The 24,856-nt window shown below is 39.5% G+C and overlaps 1 protein-coding gene across 2 annotated transcripts; it reads left to right on the plus strand.

Annotated features, from left to right (window-relative positions):
• Positions 1 to 2,664: 2,664 nt before the first annotated feature.
• Positions 2,665 to 24,295, plus strand: rnf103 (ring finger protein 103). Of its 2 annotated transcripts, XM_066720180.1 has the most exons (7): positions 2,684 to 3,386; positions 4,170 to 4,312; positions 21,187 to 21,247; positions 21,703 to 21,882; positions 22,438 to 22,559; positions 22,960 to 23,074; positions 23,650 to 24,295. In XM_066720180.1, exons 1-7 carry the CDS (start codon positions 3,161 to 3,163, stop codon positions 23,784 to 23,786), a joined length of 984 nt encoding a protein of 327 aa, XP_066576277.1. In that variant the 5' UTR covers positions 2,684 to 3,160; the 3' UTR covers positions 23,787 to 24,295. The 2 variants fall into 2 exon arrangements, with proteins under 2 accessions (XP_066576275.1, XP_066576277.1); XM_066720178.1 differs by lacking the exons at positions 21,187 to 21,247; positions 21,703 to 21,882; positions 22,438 to 22,559; positions 22,960 to 23,074; positions 23,650 to 24,295 and adding exons at positions 9,335 to 9,450; positions 12,271 to 16,027 and having other exon boundaries at positions 2,665 to 3,386.
• The last annotated feature ends 561 nt before the right edge of the window (positions 24,296 to 24,856 follow it).

The following is a 24,856-nucleotide window of genomic DNA, read 5'->3' on the forward strand; positions in this document are numbered from 1 at the left end:
TTAAATTGACTGGATGTATGTTTAGTTCTTACACTTAGCTGGTCCTCGGATGACCCTGCCTCTGTCTCCAGTGTCCAGCTGCAGCCCCCAACTCTGGTCTAGAATACATATATTGCTTACAAAATGTAACTTTTACTGCAGTCTATCCACTATTTGAGTCATTTTTATCTGTCTATCTGTACTGTGGAGTGTGTGTGTGAGGAAGGGGAACCAACAAGCCTATAATACCATCAGTAACTTAGCAGACATTTTTATACTATTTATAGACATGTTTTAGATTTAGCAGTGAATTATGCAAACATTAACTCATTAAGGACATCAGTTTTAAACTTTAAATTGTGAGGTACTTTCAAAGCAGCTTTGTTTCTATGCTATGAAAGGATATTGAACTGTAACCCACAGACACTATAAAATGAACACCTATGAGAGTAAAACTAACATCTTCAGCAACAGCCATCAATATAAGTGACCAGCAGAGGTCAGGAACTCTGTGAGGCACTGATTCATATTGAATAACACATCTACATTAAAAATGTATAGATAAAGACTTGAAGAATTGAAATGTATAATAATAAAATAAAAGCTACATCAAACGTAAACATTGAAATAATGATCATATTCAAGAGGCAAGACAATGTAAGTAGAGCAGAGCTGGACACACATTAAGAATAATGAAGATTATGCAGAAAGTTCCACCTGGGAAAGCATGTAGTGCATCTTAAAAGAGTCCAAGAGTAAGACATGGGGTCCTTCATTGTGTTATTTAGCCAAATCACTGTTTAGGAACCAGAGGCAACCGCCCTTTGAGAAACACAGCCTTCATTTAGCCTTGTTGCCTCATAGTTTAGCTAGCATCAGAAGAACATATGGTTTAAAACCCAGATTTAACAGAGACAAACCCACCTCTTCCTATAATGTTCTCTTTTGAAATGCATGTGATTGGAATAACTTGGCTTAATACATTTAAGAAATCATTCATGAGACTCTCTGGTTTGGTGTTGTGTCACCGATAAGCCCCTTTCCCTTCCATTTCCTCTACCCTCCCCTCCTCACCCTTTTCCCTTTCTCCATCCTTCTCTACCTCGTTCATGTGCTGCTTCTCACTGCCTTTATTCCTTCTCTCCAGCTGGTTTCCCATTCTTATCTTGCATTTATTTATTTTACTCCTCCTTCCAGTGACTGTTTTATCGCAAGCTCCCGGAGGCATGCTGTCAAGAAGAATGATTGTTCCATGACATTTACCTACTGTGTGGGTCTTGACTGATTTGTATCCAAGTGTGTTTTTCATACACTGTGACTTACTTTCCATTGTCTATTGATTTCAGGTGTTTCCCTACATTACATTTCTCCTGCCTTCAGTTAATTAATTCTTTGTAATTTTGTGTTTTTATCCCAGATTTGCCTGTGTTTCACTTTGAAATGTTCTCTTCAACCAGTTGGTCCAGTACAGCAGGTCTGTCTGTTTTAATATCAAGAGAGATGGACAGAATCAAACAGCCAACCCCAGGTAATTTACATTTCATTTGCAAGGGCAGTGTGCCTTGCTCACTCCTTCTCTCCGTCCTCCTCTCTGTGTTCCACATCCGGAATTGGATAACGTGTATGGTTAACGATTAACCAGCCCCACCGAAAGATAATTAATAAAATGAGGTATGGCCAATTGCAAAGATGTCATCTTTGCTTCATGCAAGAGAAAGCAAAGACTTACTAACCAGCCTTAAAATGACACCTTGAAGGCCTGACTTTAAAATGCAAAGCAAATTGGATCTTGCTCTACATAAACAAAAGCCTGTATTTGCTCACCTGTACACCCCAGAAATGTCACATCACTCCTTTCTGCCACAGCTCTATCATTTAACACATACCTCTAGCAGCAAGCTGAAAATATACAAAAGACAACCCAGACTTTCTAACTTTGTACTTCATCCACGTACTGGGGGAAACAATGAATGAAAACAAATCCCTTCAACAGAAGGCACCCTAATTTGAGAGACATTTTAATTTTAATATTTTGATCAATTTCTTTATTTTAACAAAGTTAGTTGTTGAGGCACTGGGATACCAGGATAAGTACAAATGAAATCAAATACAAACAGATGATTTGCTAGATTACACAGGCAGAATTAAAAGACCTGATATTCCCAAAACAGTTGGGAACACTGGCATATTATCTCTCCTTTATAAGTAAGGCCATGATACTGATACTATTGCTGACTTCACATTCCAAGTTATCTTCAAACTGGCTCCCCTATAAGACATGTGGAGCCTCAGATCTGACCTCACAGGAGTGGTGTTTTAACAACTGAAGTATCACAAGTCATTATGACTACATGTTCTATGTGTGAGGAAGAACACCTGTTAGAATCTCCAATTCTCAATTTGCTCAATTTGGAATATCCACTGGAATACAAGCAGAAGCCCAGCAAAGACAATGCTAACATCAGTTCATTATTATGATAGAGACACGTATCATAATGATTTCATGAGGAACCGACGTATTACACACACTGTGCTATAAACATAACCCGTTAATTGCTTTTAATATTAAGCGAATACAAACACGTCCAATCTGTACCCCCCCCCCCCAAACAGGAACACAAACAAACAAGCCGTCGGTCGCTCCAGGCTGGTGACGTCAGAGTGTTATGCACGCCAGCTGATCCGGCAGCGAGACGCTCCAGCCTCAGCAGCCGTGGGGACAACAGCCACAAGCGCTCAGCTGAAACACCGTGCTCCCACTCGCCATTAAAGCATGCATTGGCATTAGCACAGGGACGGCGACAGTCACTCGGGGAAATACAGCGGGAGCTAATATACTTCTAGCGTTACAAAGCAGCTGCTGTTAATTCAGCGTTCGTGTTTTATTGTGGATCTTTTCCCACCCACAGTAAGCAACTTCTGAAAATGGTGGACACGCAGAGACTGCACAGTTGGCCTTAACGGGGCCTTGTTAGTTTCAAAGCGAAGACCGGGCTGTTTCTGTTCCCTTTGAAGTTGGGCCAGATATTCGACAAAGAAGCCGCCTGTTCGCGACCTGGTGGTGGGGGGGGGGGACTGAGAAGAAGACGACGAAACCCAAATGCAACGGAGGTCACTCGTATACGGCTCCCCGGAAATTATAGCGCCCGTGTAACCGCGTCTGTGCGCGCAAGGGGGGAAGATGTGGCTGAAGCTTTTTTTCCTGCTGCTGTATTTTTTGGTCTTGTTCGTCCTGGCGAGGTTTTTCGAGGCCGTAGTGTGGTATGAGACGGGCATATTCGCCACGCAGCTGGTGGACCCGGTGACTCTGAGCTTTCAGAAGCTGAAGACGATCCTGGAAGGCCGGGGGCTGGGATACTCCGGGCTGCCGGAGAAGAAGGATGTCCGGGAGCTGGTCGAGAAATCGGGTAAATGTGAATAGTTTAGCCCGCATGCTAAAGCCAACACGTCAGCAACTAAGGATGGCGCATCTAAATATGTATATTAGTATTGCTGCTGCTTAAGCAAGAATGGCAACCCGTGCATATGCTAAAAAACATCCTACTGGAATTCTGCTATAAAACTTCGTTAATAATTAGTGGTTGTCTCGCAGCTGGCTTTTTGCAGGGCTGTTTTTTGTGACGCTCCGAAAACTGGTCCTATACTTGGGGGATATAAACTTTATTGAAATGGATGTGAACTATAAAAAACAATGCGATATTCACTTGCAGCTTTTGTTAGCTGTAATACGAGCTGGACGGTAAGAAATGAAAGCGATTGGACTTAATTGACCCATGCAAGAATCCAGTCAAAACTGTTTAGTCCGAAGTGAACTCGGATTAAACGCAAAAATAGTCATTCTGTAGTAGTTTTATTCCTGGACGTTTTCTCTTTCCTCTTCATTAATCGACTGAAAATTGCAATAATGAACTTAGGGTAACCCTTTAGTTTAACCAATAAGAATGTAGATCTCTTTACTAATGTGTTGATTTGTTTTATTTATTTATTTATGTATTTATTTTTATTTATTTATTACTGTTGTACTATTCATTTATAATAGAATTGTCATTTTTGCATGCATATGTTAACTGAATCCACATAGCATGAGCTATTCAAGCTTTTAAAATGAAATCAATCCACAATTATGGAAATAAACTATTTAAATGCATTAATTTGGAAGCTTCTTATCTAAACCTTTTTCCCTACTGCAGGTGACCTCATGGAGGGGGAGCTGTATTCGGCTCTGAAGAATGAGGAGGAGGCCTCGGAGCCGGTGGCCAGCACCACCTTCAGTGGAGAGATGCATTTCTATGAGCTTGTGGAGGACACCAAAGATGGCATCTGGTTGGTCCAGGTGAGCACATGCCTTCAAAATGTCCCATGATCATTTGTTTTAAGGGATTCCACCTGTAGGAACATATAGGGGGGCTGTATAATCATAAAACTTCCTAAACGTGAAGTTAAAAAACAGCCTATAAAAATGGATAGTCTCAGAGATTTTAGAGCTGCTGGTGTAATTTCAGAAGGGTTACTGAGAGAAGTCAAAATGTATCAGAACTCCAATATATTAAGTGGCTTTTTTTCAAAGAGCTTCATGTTTTTCAAGGGGTTATGGGGATGAGTACAGAAATATAAACTTTAGAATTCAAGATGGAAATAATGAAGGCATTCAGTGATATGTGTTTATTCCAGTTTGGAGTGACAGTGCTTTGCCACCAGTACCACTGCAGTTTTACGCTCCAGATTAAGGCATTGGCAATATACTGTTAGTCTTAAAATCAATGAAAATAATTGTGAAGCAAAATAAGATGGTGTATATACCCCTCATCTGATGGAAGTTTCAGTAGCTGTAAATGGAGACTAAGTAGCAGCATAGCACAGTTTTGCATATGAAGTAAAATGTTTAGTGTTCTGGCTAAATGCAATGGTTAAGAGCAGCTGCTTAGGCTTCCCTTCAGTGTCTGAAGAGTTTTATTTGGATATATGGGAGTATACCAATATTAACAACCTTTTTATTAGTTATTGTAAGATAAGAAGGTTGTTTCTAAAATGTAACAGATTAAAATAAGACTGCATGGTTTCCATACAATTAAGACTTGTATTACTGTTAATGTAAAGCCAAACGAGAGGATCATGCAGTTGTTCGCAGGAGAGGATGCTATGTAATGTGTACATCTGCTTTTCACTTATACCTTCTAACAATGACTTTACTATAACTGGGACACCCATCCTCTGTAGGAACCCACAGTGCTGAGATAACATTGAACGTCCTCTGTATTATACTGTCAGTTCTGAGAAATGACCCCACAGAAATGTAATTTGCATGGGCATGGCAGTGCGTTCTTTGTGGGCTTCCACCTGCTCTCAGCACTTTTTCAATAGAAGTGCTGCAGAGGGTAGGCTCTGTAAAATAAAATAAAAACTGGCTGTGATCCAGATGACCACGTAAGCAAGTTATGGCTTCTCATTTGAAAACTGAGCACTTTGTGGGCTGGGGGGTGCAGAGGCATTCCACTCGACTGAATTCAGCTCCCGAAAATAACTGCACTGTAACTTGCTTTTCATTCCTAGTGTGTGTATTCTGATATTCAAAATAACAGAACATTATTTCTTATTCTTACCTATTGATTTGTTTCAGGTGCCTTTGAGTATTAGTACAACTTTAAGCATTATTGCAGTACACTTCCATATTTCATCAGTATTTTATTAGAAATACTTGAAAGATACAGTATTGTGCAAAAGTTTTAGGCAGGTTTGAAAAAATGCTGTAAAGTAAGAATGCTTTCAAAAATAGACATGTTAATAGATTATATTTATCAATTAACTAAAGGCAAAGTGAGTGAACAGAAGAAAAATCTACATCAAATCATTATTTGGTGTGACACCCTTTGCCTTCAATTCAGCATCAGTTCTTCTAGGTACACTTGCACACAGTTTTTGAAGGAACTCGGCAGGTAGGTTGGCTCAAACATCTTGGAGAACTAACCACAGTTCTTCTGTGGATTTAGGCAGCCTCAGTTGCTTCTCTCTCTTCATGGAATCCCAGACAAACTCGATGATGTTGAGATCAGGGCTCTGTGTGGGCCCATACCATCACTTCCAGGACTCCTTGTTCTTCTTCACGCTGAAGATAGTTCTTAATGACTGTCGCTGTATGTTTGGGGTCGTTGTCATGCTGCATTTGCGGCCAATCAGATGATGATGGATAAGTATCTGCCTTTACTTCTCAGCATTGAGGAGACCATTAACTCTGACCAAATCCCCAACTCCATTTGCAGAAATGCAGCCCTAAACTTGCAAGGAACTCATTCGTGTATCGCTCTCCAGCCCAGGCAAATATTTCAAATTTTGACTCATCAGTCCAGAGCACCTGCTGCCATTTTTCTGCACCCCAGTTACTGTGTTTCCGTGCATAGTTGAGTCGCTTGGCCTTGTTGCCACGTCGGAGGTATGGCTTTTTGGCTGCAAGTCTTCCATGAAGGCCACTTCTGACCAGACTTCTCCGGACAGTAGATGGGTGTACCAGGGTCCCACTTTTTTCTGCCAATTATGAGCTGATGGCACTGCTGGACATCTTCCAATTGCGAAGGGAAGTAAGGATGTCTTTTATCTGCTGCAGTAAGTTTCCTTGGCTGACCACTGAGTCTACGGTCCTCAACGTTGCCCGTTTCTTTGTGTTTCTTCAAAAGAGCTTGGACAGCACATCTGGAAACCCCTGTCTGCCTTGAAATTTGTGCCTGGGAGAGACCTTGCTGATGCAGCTAAACTACCTTGTGTCTTGTTGCTGTGCTCAGTCTTGCCATGGTGTATGACCTTTGACAGTAAACTGTCTTCAGCAACCTCACCTTGTTAGCTGAGTTTGGCTGTTCCTCACCCTGTTTGATTCCTCCTACACAGCTGTTTCTGTTTCAGTTAATGATTGTTTTAACCTACATATTGAATTGATGATCATTAGAACCTGTTTGGTATAATTGTTTAATCAAACACCTGACTATATGCCTACAAAATCCCTGACTTTGTGCAAGTGTACCTAGAAGAATTGATGCTGTTTTGAAGGCAAAGGGTGTCAAAACAAATATGGATTTGATATAGATTTTTCTTCTGTTCACTCACTTTGCATTTAGTTAATTGATAAATTATAATCTATTAGAATGCTTTCAAAAATAGACATGTTTACTTTACAGCATTTGTTCACACCTGCCTAAAACTTTTGCACAGTACTGTATATTTATTTTTTATATATATATATATATATACATACACATACATACAGCTCTGGAAATAATTGAGACCACTTATCATTGATTTCTGAACTTGGAGTGGTCTCTTAATTTTTTCCAGAGCTGTATATATACACATACACACAATTTTAAAAAGATAAAACAAGTATAATGGTGTAAAATTCTCAAATTTTCAAATTCTTCTTCAGACTGCTAATGTCCTAGTTCCCCTAGGCTGGCCATGTTGTGGTTGTCTGTTTGTTTTTTTGCACCTTTCATTGAGTGATTTAATGAAAAGTTATTGCAAATAATTTTCTGAAAGACATCCACAGTGTGCCCTGGGATGCCATTGTAACTACATGAACATAATTTACTACTTCACTCCACACTGAGCATAATACTGTGGTATATAATTGGACAGGAAAATAAATTCCATTCAGTTTGGCATTTAACTCCTGTTACAGGAATGAAATAAGATGTGTGGAGTCTGCTGGGTAAGCTCTTTAAGGTGAATGCGCTCTTGACTTTGCTTCACAAACACTCCCAACAGCAATTAGACTTCCTTCTGGGAAAAGACTTAAAAATAGGACAAACCTCAATGAATACAACAGCCTCACTTCCAAGGTGTGTTGTCAACTGAGTACATTTGAATAATTGTTTCCAGTCTGCTCAGTCCTTTACTGGTGGTACCATGTGCTTAACATTTTGTATTTTAGATGTTTCTACAAATTCTATAACGGTGTAATGTATAGTGCAATACACCTGAATAGATTTTTTGTGTGTGAAAATTTTAGTTTTGAAGAATTTAGTGGGGTAATTCAGCAGTTTTAACCAAAGACTGGATTAGTTAGCCCACTGAAGAAAGAGATTAATGAAACTGATCCAGTAGTCCATGGAGGAAAGTAGTTATTTAGATGCACCAGGTGTTTCAGGTGTTCTTTGTTCCAAATTCAAATACAGAAGATTTTTTTTTTTTATTGAAATGGGAATGCTAGCTTTATCACATAATTTGAATAATTCTACAAATGTTATGCTGAAAGAATAAAACTAAAACTAAATATGGTGGTTTTATTCTCTTAAAATGAAGAATCTGAAGAATTTTTACTCAAACCAAAGTATAAAAATTGGTGCGTTATTTTAGTTAAGCGAGCAGTGTAATTGAATCCATCTGGAAATCTATTATTACAGCTTTCACAATAGTATATAAATATTCCGGTTTGTCTGCATAGCTGGTCTGTCAAACTGGTAAATCCCATTCCTTCAAGGGCAAGAACTGTGCAGGAGGTGTCTTCATTTAATATGATATGGGCGAATCGGCTGTACTGAAGCAGTTATCAACGAGAAGTCTTCTTTAAAACTGAAAAAGACAGGACTGTGAATTATACATGCATCAGCAGCTTTGTGATATTGATGAAATTGTAATGGAAGCAGAGATTTAGTATATACTAGTATATCTGTCATTCCTAAGGGCAAGTAAATGTTACAGTGCATTTTCAATTTACAATGTTTCTTTATCTGCATATTAATCATAGAAGATTGACAAGTATGATTTAAGTCCGTAACATATGCTTTGACTAATACTTAAAATGGTCTGGAAGAGATGTTTCTACTATTCTTGTCCTGTTTTAAAATGTTTAATGTTACCCTATGTTTAAGCTAGGATATATGTGAGTTTGTGTTTGTATATAAATTCTTGCAAATGTGTGAAATCTTTCAAGGCAATATAAACCACAGCATCCAGTTGTGAAATATTTACTTACTGTGGTGCCATGTACAAAGGTTTTTAAAACCCTAAACACACAATAGGTTTGTTTACACATTCTCATCAGTTGATCATGGTTAGAGTACCAAAGTTCAACACATTAAGTTATTTAAATGGTTTTACATAAATGGGCTGAAAACTTAATCAAGAAAATAATTGAACAAAATCAATCGGAATAGTGACAACATGGTTAATACTTAGGCTATAATTAATAGGTTGGTAATATTTATTCTCACAGTAATCAATAATGCTTTCCTCCTTTCTGAGTTTACTTTTTATCTTGTCCATTCTACTGATAAAGTAAAACTGATAATGAATTAATCAAAGTTGGTCACTGCTATAGAATCTCCCTCAGTCGTGAAACTTACTGATGTTGTCTCCTCCTTTCTTGTAGGTCATAGCGAAAGACAGAGACCCACTTTTGAGTAAAGTCAACTGGGGGAAAATGGTGATGAAGGTATCGCAGTTTGGTATCCGCACTGGTACTTTCAACTGCTCTGATGACTCCAGGTAAGAGCTGCAGCAGCAGTGTGCCGTGGTGCGGGGGGAGGGGAGGAGATTTCATGAGTGAGGACATGAAGCACTTCAGATCTCTACTCCTCCAGGTGTACTACTTATCGTACTTGTAGTGTAGTTATCTTCAATGTGAAATATGACCTTTTTTTTTTTTTTTTTTTTTATCTGTTCCATGTGACGTAGTACGCTGTAATACAAGTAACAATTCACCAGCCATTCTGCCCTTCAGTTAGACCAGAGGGAGCAGCTGAGAAGACATAGGCTGGTGAATGAGCCTTGAAGGCAGTGAATGCCTGCGTTTCTTTCAGTCCGATATCTTATTCTTCTCCCTTTATCCTATCTGTTGTTGAAGAATAAGCTTTTCTGCTTTACACTTGACAGGTTTGACCCTGTCAGACATAAATAACCTGATTTATTCAACTTCGCTATCCATCCTTTTCTGTGAAAGAACAAAGCAGCTGAGTTTGGCTTTCCCAGTTTAATCCCAAGTGTAAGTAGCTTATAGTTATCAACTATGCTTTGCCATTTAGAGTCAGCCTTGCTGGTTAGAGATGTGCTTTCAGTAATCAGGGGTCTGTAGGGCAGCTTTAAAGCTAGCAATCATGTCTGTGAGAGCTTTCTCCTTGTGCATTGGCCATTGTAGCTAGTAAGAGCCTTTGATGCCTAAATTGACCATTTGTAATATGAAGACTTAAAAAAAAAAATTGCAGGTTTAACATTTACATATTGTTTCCTTCAAATGTATTCATAGCTCTTGATAATGTTACATAAATGCATGTTATTTAAAATTTGTAATGTGAAAAAATGTAGGGCTATCAATATTGTGTATTGTTATCTCTGATCAACCAACCAACCAACCAAATTTTCCCTAGACTGAATCAGTGTCCACAAATTCTGAAATATGATTTATCAATATTCGTAACAAATCATTTCATATCTACATAATTCTATCTACAATTTCCTGGCTGTCAAATTGGATAGTTCTGAATCAGCATTGGGTCTGCATAGGTGCACAAATGGGGGCTGAGGAGAGTTAAACTACAAGCTGCTGCAATCATGTAGACCATGGTGATTAATATACTTTTACCAGTAGTAGGCTGCCAACTGTGCTATGATGAGTCACTGTAACCTTAAAAAAAGGTGAAAAATATATTGTAAAATATTCACTAATGCATACCGTATTACAGAGGTGTGCAGCCCTAGTCCTGGAGAGTAGTTATCTATATTTTGTTTTTACCAAACTGGGACCTACTTAATTGATTCAGGTATTGTGCTGAATTCATGTTATTCAGTGATGGATGATTAGGAGACAATGCAGTCCACAGGACTGTGGTTCAGGAGCAGGGCTGGAGACCACAACCATACTGACTCCAGCAAATGTGGTTATACTTTTAGCATATTGGGGGTAACTAATAAATGTAATTTGTAGTCCTCTTGGCTCTTAAAATTTATGAGAAACTGTTACTGTACATGAAGGGACTTCACTTTGTTGTTGTTGAATATTCCATTTCATTAATAGATCGTCTTTTGTACGTCTCTATTTAATGCTTGCTGGACTGTATTAAAAAAATCTATAATAGCATGTCTTTCTAAATGCATAGCTGGAAAGTATAAGCTATAAGTTGAAAGAATCTAAGCATTGTCTTAGTTTTGAAATGCAGCTGTAGAAAATGTTTTTGTAGTTTCTTGATAGAAATGCAAAATGTCAGGGTGGAGGGAGTAATGGGTTTTGAATACAAACACACCAAAGATTTCTACTCTGGTTGGCAGGGTGACCACTATGTTAAGACCTTTGAAGCTCTTCACAATAAGAAGGAAGTAGATGGAAGGCTAAGCTTTAAAGCATACCCAAGATGCTGTAGAGATTTGCACTTGTGGCACTTAAAATAAAAAAAGATTAAAAGTAGAAGGCTAAAGTGTGTAGGTTGTATGAAAATTAGCCTAGGTCTATCTTTATGCTTCTTATGTGAGCAAGCAAATGGTTTGCTTTGATAGTATTATAAAGTTTAAAGACAGACATTTTAATCGCATGAAAATTGATTTATTAAAGCACTTGGAAAGCAAATATATGTTGAATTAAATGTATATTTAGTCAATATTAAATATATTTTTGTTGAGTATACTTTCAGACCCACTCTATTGTATTGGAAATGCTAAGATTAACATTTTCCAGTTCCAAAAGAAGGAATGGTTTCCCTGTGTAAAGTTCTAAACATTAAAAAAAACAAATCTGTACTCCCAGAAACCCATCATCCATCCACACTGTCACATTTTAATTTCAGGCAACACGCACTGTATAACAAAATAAAATGTTATCTATTGCAGTGTTTCCCCTACCATTATACCCCCCAAGCTCACAAGCTGCACCCCTTGAACGACAAAAAAAAAAAAAAAAAAAAAGGCACATAAACTGCCAACATTGGATCCTGAGAATTTCATGCTTATTACACTATTTCAAATACATTTCCATAGACGTGTGTAGTTAAATATATTAATGTATCATTAGTTTCATTGCTTTTGAAGGACACCTCTGTCAAACAGCCCATAAATCCAGGGCCTTGCACATTAACAATACTTTATTTATTAAATGGAGGATTAGTCTAAGTTCATGTTGCTGAAACTCATCACACATGTTATCTTAGCCAAGTTAACATTGGATTTATAATTTATCCTGCCTGACTCACTAAACCAACACTTCAAAGGGGTAAGAACTTTAGTGGAAGCCTCAAGATCCCTGAATACATTTGACTATTCATTCCATGCTTAGTTTATTTGCACATTTTAGATCATTTTGTATTTTTCGTGTTTTTCCAGATATTGTCGAAAAAGGGGATGGCTGAAGTCCACGCTCATTATGTCAGTGCCACAGACAAACACCTCAAAAGGGAAGGTGATGCTGAGAGAATACAATGGCAACAGGATTGAACCTGAGCACATCTTCAAGTGGATGACTGCCCATGTCGCGTCCAGGATAAAAACCATCCACCTCACCGACCAGCTGGTGGACGAGTGGAACAAGAGCGACCAGTACCAGGTGAAGATGTACCTATTTGCCAAACTGGACAAGCCACCTGCCTTCTTCTCAGCCCTCAGTGTCAAATTCACTGGCAGGATTGAATTCATTTTCGTTGACGTACAGAACTGGCGAAATGAAACCTACATGAAGGAAATCGGTGTACAGCAGATTCCATCATATATTCTTAAAACACCTGAGGGGATCTACAGGTATGGAAACAGTACAGGGGAGTTCATTTCACTCCATGCAATGGACGCTTTCCTGCGCTCAGTGCAGCCAGAGGTCAACGATTTGTTTGTCCTAAGCCTCGTCATGGTCAACCTAATGGCGTGGATGGATTTATTTATAACACAAGGTGCCACCATAAAACGCTTTGTTGTTCTCATAAGCACACTGGGGACCTACAACTCCTTATTAATAATTTCATGGCTCCCTATACTGGGCTTTCTACAGTTGCCATACCTAGATAGCTTTTATGAATATAGCCTGAAATTATTGAGGTATGCGGACACAACAACCATCGCCTCCTGGGTGAGGGCGGATTGGTCGTTCTACTCTTCGCACCCTGCTCTCTTCCTCAGCACTTACTTAGGTCACGGCCTGCTGATCGACTACTTTGAGAAGAAGAGGCGTCGCAACAACAATGATGATGAGATTAATGCCAACAACCTCGAGTGGCTTTCCAGCCTGTGGGATTGGTACACAAGCTACCTTTTCCACCCCATTGCCTCCTTTCAGAACTTCCCCAATGAGTCCGACTGGGACGATGACCCCAATTTGCTCCTGGAGAGGCTGGCATTCCCTGATCTGTGGCTTCACCCACTGATCCCCACCGACTACATAAAAAACTTGCCCACCTGGAACTTCAAGTGCACATGTGCCCGGCGTTGCAACAAGGAAACTGATGCGGAGGGCTGGCAGGAAAGTGATGGCGAGTCAGAAAATGAACCCAGGAGTGATGCAGAGCCATCGGATGACGAGCAGTTTGTGCTGGAAAGAGAACCTGTTTCCAGATGTGGAATCTTTTGTAAAAACTCTGAAAATGGCCCCTGTACAAGGAACAGCAAGTGCCAAGGGACTTGCACTGTGAAAGAGGACCTGGAGCCCGATTGGTCTTCATGGCCCAGTCACATGCTGCACTGTACGGAATGTGTGGTGTGTCTGGAGAATTTTGAAAATGGTTGCCTGGTAATGGGGCTACCATGTGGCCATGTGTTTCACCAGCAGTGCATTGTGGTCTGGCTGGCTGGTGGGCGGCACTGCTGTCCAGTTTGTAGATGGCCATCTTACAAAAAGAAGCACCGTAGACCAGATCAAGAAATGCAGCAGCAGCAGCAGAATCCACATTAAGTGGAACTGCTTCTTAACACTGGCTGGGAATCTGCCTCCTGCACTTAATATCTTAATACTTGATGTGTTAATGTTAGTCCTTAGAGCTGTTGTTGTTGCTATTTTCTTTGTGGTTTTAACTATAGTTTACACATTTAGGCAGAAGTAATAATAATTTAAGAAATCAAGTTGATCTATGGTATTATTGCTCTAATGTAATACATTTTAATTTTGGTTGCCTTGTAATTAAAAAGAAAATTGAATAAATATAAAAATGCATTTGAACTATAGTAAAGAATACGGAAATACTTATTTTGAGTAGGAAGAGTGACAGAAATGTGAAAATAAGTTTTGAGAAAACAGAATCCCCTTTCATTTTTTTTATTTTTTTTGGTTGCCAGGTTTGTCCTGTTCATTCAGTTACTGATTTTCATCTTGTTGAATTGTCTTACAGTTGTATTTGTATGGGTTATGCTTTCAAAAGCACAAAAAGGTCCTGAGAAATTATAATTTGGGAATCCTTTAGCTTGTAGAATGACTATTGAAATTTGAGGTACTATTCCAAAAAAGGTGTAAAGGTGTCCAGAAGACTTGCATCTTGATTTGTGGGGTTGGTTGAGTGTCTTTAAATCTTTTAAAAACATTAAACCATCTATGTAAATTTCTAATAATCTTGATTGATACCCTACTGATACTACCTGAATAAGGCACAGTTGGTTGAAAACAAACTGATGTGTACACTAAGCGCTTGGTTTCAAGGTACTGATGGTGAATTGTTTAATGTAAACATGGGATAAGTTGCTTTAAATTCCTAGTTTGCCACAGAGATATTTCAGTTTTGATATTGAAACCACTGAAACACTTTGATAACACTAACCAAAATTAATTTGCACTGAATTTGCCTGTTTAAAAATAAAGAAAGCAGGTAATATTGGATGCCTTTCTCCAATTAGCCCCCCTGTATTTTTTCTCTCTTTATTTGTAATTAAGCTTTCAATATTCAGGCAATAAATTTCCACTCAGGCACTTTTGATTAAATAAAGCATCAAGTTGAAAACATTTTAAACAGTTTTCTACAGGTGTTTTCAGACAATCTGCACATTTGTTTTTAATATTACAGAAAGCACTGTTCAAATTATCACTAAATAAAATTACACAGGGAGCATCTGATTTTTGGGCCTATTATTAGGAAGTTAAGGTATATATTCAAGAAGATAGCATGTTGTTATGGTTTGCAGTCGACAAGTAGCGGCAGAGACCCTGTGGAGAACTACTGCCATCACATAATGGCTGTGTGGAAAAACAAAACCTGTTGCTGGTGAAGGTCCAAGACCGTACAGCTGGCCCCTATGTATATTGCAGTAAGTGATTACTGCACTGTTTTAAAATGATAAAACAGCACCTATTACCTAGTGTAGCAGATGGTGATATACTCTACAATTATGCATTACATCATCAGGAAATTGCTGAGAACCTGAAATTTGTAGGATTGGTGCATTGTGCATTAGAGAACACATTCAATATATGTATAAAATCTGAAGCATTATCCTGAAGGACTTCGATTATATTATATTAATGATGAACACTACAGTTTTTCAACTTCAAACATCAAAATATAGAAAACGCTATTAAGCAAATGTACTTTTATTACTTTCTTTTAATCGCTGTCAATTTTACTTTCTTGAATTTAAATTCTGATGTTGCATGCCTTTTTCCCAGTTCAACGTAGCTTGCAATAAGAAATGGTATACTTACATCCACACACTAGATCTTTCACTATGAAAGGGTTAACACTTTAGCTCTCACTGAATGCCTGTATGGCAATCCAAAGCAAACTTTATAATCGCTAAAATAGTTCAATTCACCAAATAGCAATCCTCTCTAACATATATTCATTACTCAATACCTGAAAGTTTCTTGATGTTTTTCTTAGGGTATTCCTATTTATGGCCGATTTGTGAAAAATTTAAATGAATATTTATTGTGCAGACTTTATCACAGATTACCGCTGTCAAGGAGAAGATGAAAATGTAAACTGATTGTTTTTATACACGTCTAGTGGGGAGGGGAGATGGAAAAGAGCCAAATAATTATGCTGACACCGAGTCATTCAAAACTAATTGTAAAATCCTTTAAAAAATATATTTTTGTCATAGCTTTGTGAAGTGAACTACATGTTACAAATTTACTTAAGAATGTTAAATAAACTACGTGTATCAAATTGCATACTTGTGTTTATATGTAGTGTTCATTTATTTCCCTCCCCCAAATGTATACTATATATATACCAATATTTGGTCCCTTTTCTTCACAACAACTGCATGCAGAAAAGGGTTGTCTGCTTTGAGGGGTAGAGCAGCTTTACTGGTGAGTATCCATCAAAAATCGTCTGGTAACACTTATCAGCATCAGATGCCCAGACTACAGACATTACAGGGAGCCAAAGAGCTCTGTATTACACTCTTTTTCTCTACTATCAAATTCTATCTATCTATCTATCTAATTATTATTATTATTTTTTAATTTCAACATGGTAATGAGCTTCACCAATAGAGCAAGGTAACCACTAGACCCCAAGACACCCTTGACTCTATCTGGAGTGTGTATGTGCTCGAGTGACATGGACAAGACACCAATAGGCTTCAGTTTAACTGGCAAAAATTGGACCTACGCATTTTTGGAAATGCAATTCAATATCCTTTACTTTTTTCAGCAGTGTACATTTATTGGTTTAGAAGGAGGCCCTGCAAACTATTTCATATAGCCTATAGGAAGGGTCTGAATACTTTTACAAGGCACTGTATATATACAGATTGGTGTCAAAGGAAAATCCAGAATAAATGAGTGGAGGAACATAACGAATACAGATGCCACCAGAGGTGTACTGCATGATACAATTAAGCAATTAACATCCTATCATGTTCTGTGGCATGTATAAAAATGCTGAGCAGGCCCAGTTGACCTCGATTTTGGATCAAGATGACAAAAGGAAAGGATCTAAGTGACTTTGAAAGAGCAGTCATTATTGGGGCACAAATGGCAGGTGCTTCAGTCACACAGACGCTCAACTGGCTCGTGTTCAAGTGGGCAAGTGCATGTGTGGCGACACCAAGAGAACGTTACAGGCCTGACTGCTGGACCCCTACAGTGAGGGGGTCCAGAGGCTCTGTTATGGTGTGGGGGGCATTTTCGTGTCATGGTTTGGGTCCACTTGTCCCCTTAGAGGGAAGGGTCACTGTAATTCATTACAAAGTTATTCTGAGTGATCACCTTTATCCTATGGTGAAACATTTCTATCCGGATGGGAGTGGTCTCCTCCAGGATGACAATGCCCCCATCCACAGGGCACGAGGGCTCACTGAATGGTTTGATGAGTATGAAAATGATGTGAATCATATGCTATGGCTTTCGCACCAGATCTCAACCCAATTAAACGCCTATGGGAGATTTGGGCCGACGTGTTAGACAGCGCTCTCCACCACCATCATCAAAACTATAAATGAGGGAATATCTTTTGGAAGAATGGTGTTCATCACTCCAGTAGATTCCAGAGACTCGTAGAATCTGTGCCAAGAGCATTGAGGCTGTTCTGGCAGCATGTGATGGCCCAACACCTTACTGAGACACTTCATGTTTGTTTTGTCTGTATATAGTATTTTAGTTCAGGACTGAATTATCCTTTAAGAAGAACATAAGAACATAAGAAAGTTTACAAACAAAAGGAGGCCATTCGACCCATCATGCTCATTTTGGTGTCCATTAATAATTAACTGATCCAAGGATCCTATCCAGTCTATTTTTAAATGTTCCCAAATTGTCAGCTTCAATCACATCGCTGGGGAGTTTGTTTCATATTGTGACAACTGTGTGAAGAAGTGTCTCCTGTTTTCCGTTTTGAATGCCTTGAAGCCCAATTTCCATTTGTGTCCCCGGGTCCGTGTGTCCCTGCTGATCTGGAAAAGCTCCTCTGGTTTGATGTGGTCAATGCCTTTCATGATTTTGAAGACTTGGATCAAGTCCCCATGTATTCTCCTCTGTTCCAGGGTGAAAAGGTTCAGTTCCTCAGTCTCTCAGTAGGACATTCCCTTCAGACCTAGAATAAGTCTGGTTGCTCTCCTCTGAACTGCCTCTAGAGCAGCGATATCTTTCTTGAAGTGTGGAGCCCAGAACTGCACACAGTATCCAGATGAGCTCTAACTAGTGCATTGTACAGTCTGAACATTACTGCCCTTGTTTTCAATTCTACACTTTTGACAATATATCCTAACATCCTGTTTGCCTTTTTTATTGCTTCCCCACATTGTTTGGATGGAGAAAGTGAGGAGTCCACATAGACTTTATGTCTTTCTCTTTGTGCCAGCGGCAGGGTGAGGGACTGTTTACTTTGTGGTTTAAGTAGTTGTAATTTGGTAATCCACATCTTAAACCTCCCTTCTTTGACATTTTCTGTTTTACTTTTATAACACTTTGCTTATTCTCAGAGGGAACACCCAGTTCAAGTTTCCCTCCAAGTTACAGAGAGCACAATGGATTAGCAGTCTCAGATTTCAATGCCTATCCACAATCTGTTTTTCTCTTTGTAAAACTGCAGTAGATGTGTATAAAGTATTGCATTTAATGGCAGTACTATACTTAGCTTGAATGATTTCTGCTTGACTTGAATGGGGAGTAGGGTACATTTTCCAAAAGTTTCCTTCACTCCTCCAGTGTAGTTTTTGAAGGTGAAACTATTGCTCCTGATAGGTCCTCGGGAGTGTGGAAAACTCTTATTGTGATTTCTGAGTACCGTACAAAATACAGTTTTCATGTAATCATACAAGTAAATCATTACTTGGTATAACCTATGATTATCACAAGACATTTAAAGCAAACATCCTCTTTGGGAGGATGGTTGATTGGCTATTTATTTAATTGCAGATCTTCATATTCAATGTAAGCTACATTTCAGTGCTGTATGTATTGACCATAGCCTTTCAGATGGAAACCCTATTGCTATTATAAATGCTAAAGGAGATGGAAATGTAGACTTTACATTTCAAGAGGCCTGTTTTTAAGTCTTCAATTGAAATACCTCTCCAAATTACATTTTATGTGATGAAACTGTTCCCGGGAACATGGCAAAACGTCTTTAATTTAAGATAGACTGTACTTAAGAAACTGTGAAAGATGCTGTTAGGTACCAGCTGAATTACCTCTGTTTTTACAGAATTGGGACAATACACCGATCAGCCATAACATTATGACCACCTGCCTCATATTGTTCAGGTCCCGAAACAGCCCTGACCCGTCGAGGCATGGACTCCACTAGACCTCTGAAGGTGTGCTGTGGTATCTGGCACCAAGACGGTAGCAGCAGATCCTTTAAGTCCTATAAGTTGCGAGGTGGGGCCTCCATGGATCGGACTTGTTTGTCCAGCACATCCCACAGATGCTCGATTGGATTGAGATCTGGGGAATTTGGAGGCCAAGTCAACACCTTGAACTCATGATTCATCAGACCAGGCCACCTTCTTCCATTTCTCCGTGGTCCAGTTCTGATGCTCACGTGCCCATTGTAGGCGCTTTCGGCAGTGGACAGGGGTCAGCATGGGCACCCTGACTGGTCTGCGGCTACGCAGCCCCATACGCAACAAACTGCGACGCACTGTGTGTTCTGACACCTTTCTATCAGAACCAGCATGAACTCTTTCAGCAATTTGAGCTACAGTAGCTCGTCTGTTGGATCGGACCACACGGGCCAGCCTTCGCTCCCCACGTCCATCAATGAGCCTTGGCCGCCCATGACCCTGTCGCCGGTTCACCGCTTTTCCTTCCTTGGACCACTTTTGATAGGTACTGACCACTGCAGACCGGGAACACCCCACAAGAGCTGCAGTTTTGGAGATGCTCTGACCCAGTCGTCTAGCCATCACAATTTGGCCCTTGTCAAAGTCGCCCAGATCCTTATGTTTGCCCATTTTGCCTGCTTCTAACACATCAACTTTGAGGACAAAATGTTCACTTGCTGCCTAATATATTCCACCCACTGACAGGTGCCATGATAACGAGATTATCAGTGTTATTCACTTCACCTGTCAGTGGTCATAATGTTACGGCTGATCGGTGTATACCATGTGATACCATGTGTTGTAGGGAACACCCATATGGATTTGATAAATCATACCATCTTATGGGAAGCTTTTGAATATTAGGCCTACATTGGCTTTTCTGATTTAAACTTTGCCTTATGAACAGAGCTTAGAGCTTAAAAAGAAAACAGAACCTCCACCTCCACTGATAATAATAACATCCAGACTTTTACATTGTTAAGTAGGATACACATAGACTAGAGCTAACTTTCTCAGTTTTACAATGATCTTTCTGGTCTCTTTTCATTTTACATACAAGATTTCACCACAGTGGATACAGAAGTGACCAAACTGGATCAAGCCGTACACCGCGCCCAGCGCCTCCCCTGTCAAGGGAACCGCCCACTGAAACGTCACGCCGGAAACAGAGGAGGAAGTAGGAAGTAGCTGCCAGTTGTATTTTTAGCGTCTGCACTGGTTTGTTTTGTTTGAGCTGGTTTTGGAAAATGGGGCTCTTCGGGAAAACCCAAGAGAAACCGCCGAAAGACCTAGTAAGTTAAAGGCGTTTTTGCGATTATGTTTCCAGTTACAATCAGGGCGCTCTTGTCGTGTCAGTTCCCCCATTGTCACAATGCATTGAGGAGTAAACACTGGTTTTTTATCGCTGTGTTATAAATGCGCATGTCTCTAATTTGTGTCATATTTTGATTTATCGTTGATACTAGTTTATAGAATAGTATCATACCTGTGTATCCAGTCGTGGGGATATAAGACAAGGGTGATTAGTTCCGCATAATTTTCTTGTTTTCTTGCTCAGGCCCTTTCGTCTCGGTGTTATTTTAACCTGTGTGGTGAACATATACGAACACGTATGACAGCGAATTTGTGTATCTAACAATGTAAACACTTAGATAAAAGACTATTCATACTGATATATGTAAGCACCAGGATTAGACCAGGTTGTGTGGACGGTGACATTTAGAGATCTTAGGAAAAAATACACAACAATGTAATGTTTGTAATGTAAAAGCATGTGATTGTTTGACAGGACTTTAGGGAAACTACGATAGCTGAACTTAACCCGGTTTCTTTCAAAACTTTTAAACGACTGAATCCATGAACATTGTCTCTTATAAATGGGTGTGTTTGGATAAGTGATTAAAACAGAGGTGTTGGCAATGATCTGCTGTGTCTTGTCGAGGCTGTACTTGGTTTGCGGTATTTATACATTTGACTGGGTTCAAGGTTTAATCGACCCAAATCCTTATTAAATAACCGGTTGGATTGAGGTGTATAACTATATTTTTCCATCTGAAGGTCAATGAATGGTCACTCAAAATCAGAAAGGAGATGCGAGTGATTGACAGGCAAATCAGAGGTAGGTTGGTGGAAAACACTACTCTTTCATTGAAGTGACGTCATTTGAAACGTGCTGTGAATTGTGAATGCATTACATGTATTATTTTTTTTGATCTGTTGGCAGTTTTGCGGCTTCTGTGTCAAAATTGACGGGGTTATTAATAATAGATGGGGGAAAAACGTATTTTGGGGAATAGCAACTCTCATTCTATCCAATGACTCTAGTATGTACCATGGCTTTTCCCATTCATTTGCATTACCAGCGCCTAAATAGTCCCTCTTATTTTAAGGATGCAGACAGGTTTCACAGTATATTGCTGAATAAAGTATTGTTAGTGTATGCCAGGAATGCTGTTAATTGTACTGGTAGTCGGCACCATACTTACTTACCAAACTGTATTCAAGCAGCTTTACCATGAAGTTTTTTAACCAAATCCACTCAGAAGTTGAATTTAAATCCTTGCTCTGCTTCAGACATCCAGAGGGAGGAGGAGAAGGTGAAACGCTCCATTAAAGACGCTGCAAAGAAGGGCCAGAGAGATGTGTGTGTGATCCTGGCCAAGGAGATGATCCAGTCCAAGAGGGCCGTCAACAAGTTGTACTCCTCCAAAGCCCAGATGAACTCGGTGCTGCTCAGCATGAAGAACCAGCTCTGTGAGTAAAGCACCCAGGACACAGAGACCACTTTCACACAGGGCTTTGGCTTGTAGGAAGGTTACAATTGTCAATTTTGTGTTGTTTATTAAAACCTTTTTAGTTCCCTATGAGAATAACTGTATACTTTTTAAATTGATTGTCGAAAAAGAAAGCACTAACTGACTCTTTCAGTCTAATGTATTTCCACAGGGCAGTGTGAGGCAGGCAGTAGATGGTTTTTCAATTTAATCATCTCTTTTGCAATAATTGATTTGAAAGCAGGTGTAACTATAGTTTATTTGGTTATTTTGCTTTTAAAATACTGTTTCTCTTTGTTGTATTTACATATGTAAACAATTGAGAAAGTGCTTGTTTAGCTTTATGTGGTAAATAAGGCAATGTTCCTTTTTAGTTAGTTTTGTTAATGGGGAGGATGTTGATTTGAGTGATATAAGCGGCTCTTGCTGTGGATGACCTGTGTAAACCAGGTTTGGGGTCATGTCGCTGTGGCAGTGTGTGTGAGTGTCTGTGCGGCCCCTGTGACTCATGTGTGACTGGGTTGTGTCTTGGCAGCGGTGCTGCGTGTGGCCGGGGCGCTACAGAAGAGCACGGAGGTGATGAAGGCCATGCAGAGCCTGGTGAAGATCCCTGAGATCCAGGCCACCATGAGGGATCTTTCCAAGGAGATGATGAAGGTGGGGAGCTGCCTGTCTGCTGCCCAAATACTCGTCTCTTTCGATTCCCATAGAAAACGCCATGATACAAGTCTAGTGAATGTTTTTTTGCCGATATGTACTTACACTTAAATATTGCTGCCCAAAAATACTTTTCGTTCTTTTCTATTTTTCTTTTCTTCTTTCCTCCACTGTTCTACTTTTTCTGTGTTTTGTACAAACCCAAGATTTCTGATTAATACCAGTAAATTCAGATGCAGGATTTGTACCCAGTCAGCACCCAAGTTACTGGTAGTAATAATTTCATGATGAGGGAACAAGCCACAGGCAAGTTTAGTGCTGGCCTGGGAGCGGGGAGGCCAGGTTTACTGAGGAGGTCTGTAGTACAGTGCAGTGTGACAGTGTGTGCTCCTGCCCCCAGGCTGGAATCATCGAGGAGATGATGGAGGACACCTTCGAGAGTATGGAGGATGGGGAGGAGATGGAGGAGGCAGCAGAGGCTGAGGTGGACAGAATCCTCTACGAGATCACAGCAGGTAACCATCTGACTTTGGTTTACTTTTTAGATTTAAATAGAGTAGAATAATGGACGTAATTAGCTGTGTCTGAGCCTTACACTGCTCATCCTTTGTAAATCCTTTCATTTAATACCTCTTTGTCTTGGGGTACTCAGGGTTGTGTTTCTACTAGGTTAAGTAAGATGGGATGATTTCCAGATTGGGAGTTACTTCAGTTTTGTTTTTCTCTGTCCTGCAGCTGGGCTACTGCTGTGATGTATTGGTTTAGGGCAGGGTTAGGGTTTCATATTTCCAGTCCGCTTTGACATCGGGCTTTGTCTGTTTCTCCTGGGATAACTCGGATGGGATGAGTTACAGTGCATTGTTTAAATGTTCTTTTTCCCCTGTAGTTGAGATACTATTGTTATGATCATTTAAAGGATTTTGTTGGGTAAGAGTTTGACTATCATGTTTAAAGCTATCTTTGACTTCTTAAAGTAAGGGGTTTTGTTTTAACTGCATTAAATAGTATACTGTGATTTCCAGTGTACTTGTGGGACAGGATGGGGCTATTAAGTGGATGGACTGTGAATGTGTGCCATGCTGTGTTGTAGGTGCTCTGGGTAAAGCTCCCAGTAAAGTCACAGATGCCCTGCCCGAGATGGAGCCGGTGGGGGCCGCTGCTGCCTCAGAGGACGAGGCGGAGGACATCGAGGAGATGCAGTCCAGGTTGGCGGCCCTGCGGAGCTGAGTGCCATGTGACCAGATGGGCCACTGTGCCGCTCTTTCCTCCCGCTGGCACCTGTACAGAGACCGTTTCAGCGTGGGGGCTCCTGACCTGTCCTCAGTCTTGGCCTTTCCATCTCCTTTTCTGTTAGTCAAATTCTGCACTTTACCAGTTTAAGGTCTATGGATTTCTTTCCTACCCAGGTTTTATACTCAAGGTAGTAATTCAAACATCGTTCCAAAAACATCGTTCCAAAAACACTAGGATTTAAATGTAAAAAGAAAAATCTTACTATTGTGACGCAATATATATATGTATATCTAAATATTGTATATTTTCTTTCGAAAGGAATTATGGAAAGAGCTGCATGTAAAATTCTTGAAGGTACAATTTGTAAGCATCATTTTAACAAACCATTTTGGTAGTTGGGTGTTTGAAAACTTCAGAATTTATATGTTCCCGAAACACCAAGATCATCGCTCATCTTTATTTCATCTACGAAGTGTAATGGACAATAAAAACATCTTTTTTAAGTTCCGCTTGTTATTTCAAAAGATTGCACAGGATTTGGGGAATGAAGAATGACATTCCACCACCATCTTTTTCTATATCATGGCAAAGGAATCTGTCACTATGACAGGAGATGTCATTCCACTATACATCTAATTACAACATATTTGGATAAAATATCTAAGTGTAGGATAATGTAAAAAAAAAAAAAAATACTGCATGAAATCCTTTTCTCTATAGGGCAATAAAATGGTTGTTTCTTATCTAGACCCAGCAATATGTAATAACTTTTATCAGACAAAATGTGAGTATTTTACTTAAAAGATCACATTGTAGGCCTTTTATTATAGTAGACAAGTGAGTCAGGAACATTGGATTACTAACATTTTTGGATTAATAGTTGTGCTATAGTTTACTGTATAGTAAAAGAATCTGCAGAATTTGCAGTTAAGCAAGACCAGAAAGTAATGTAGATTATCTAAAGAGTTGGATTTAAGACTTGTTACAGTACTTGAATTATTTATTTTAGACTAATAGTGGAAAAAAGAGGAATTGCCAGTAGCATAAGACATCCCAAAGTTGCG

This window comes from Amia ocellicauda, chromosome 13 (genome assembly GCF_036373705.1).
Source record: "Amia ocellicauda isolate fAmiCal2 chromosome 13, fAmiCal2.hap1, whole genome shotgun sequence".
Taxonomy (NCBI): Eukaryota; Metazoa; Chordata; class Actinopteri; order Amiiformes; family Amiidae; genus Amia; species Amia ocellicauda.

What these genes read in the sequence shown, in the direction of transcription:
- rnf103 (XM_066720178.1), top strand. Translation starts at nt 3,161, where the DNA reads ATGTGGCTGAAGCTTTTTTTCCTGCTGCTGTATTTTTTGGTCTTGTTC. An exon ending in GGAGCTGGTCGAGAAATCGG is followed by an intron (nt 3,387 to 4,169) that starts GTAAATGTGAAT and finishes TCCCTACTGCAG; the next exon opens with GTGACCTCATGGAGGGGGAG. An exon ending in AACTGCTCTGATGACTCCAG is followed by an intron (nt 9,451 to 12,270) that starts GTAAGAGCTGCA and finishes GTGTTTTTCCAG; the next exon opens with ATATTGTCGAAAAAGGGGAT.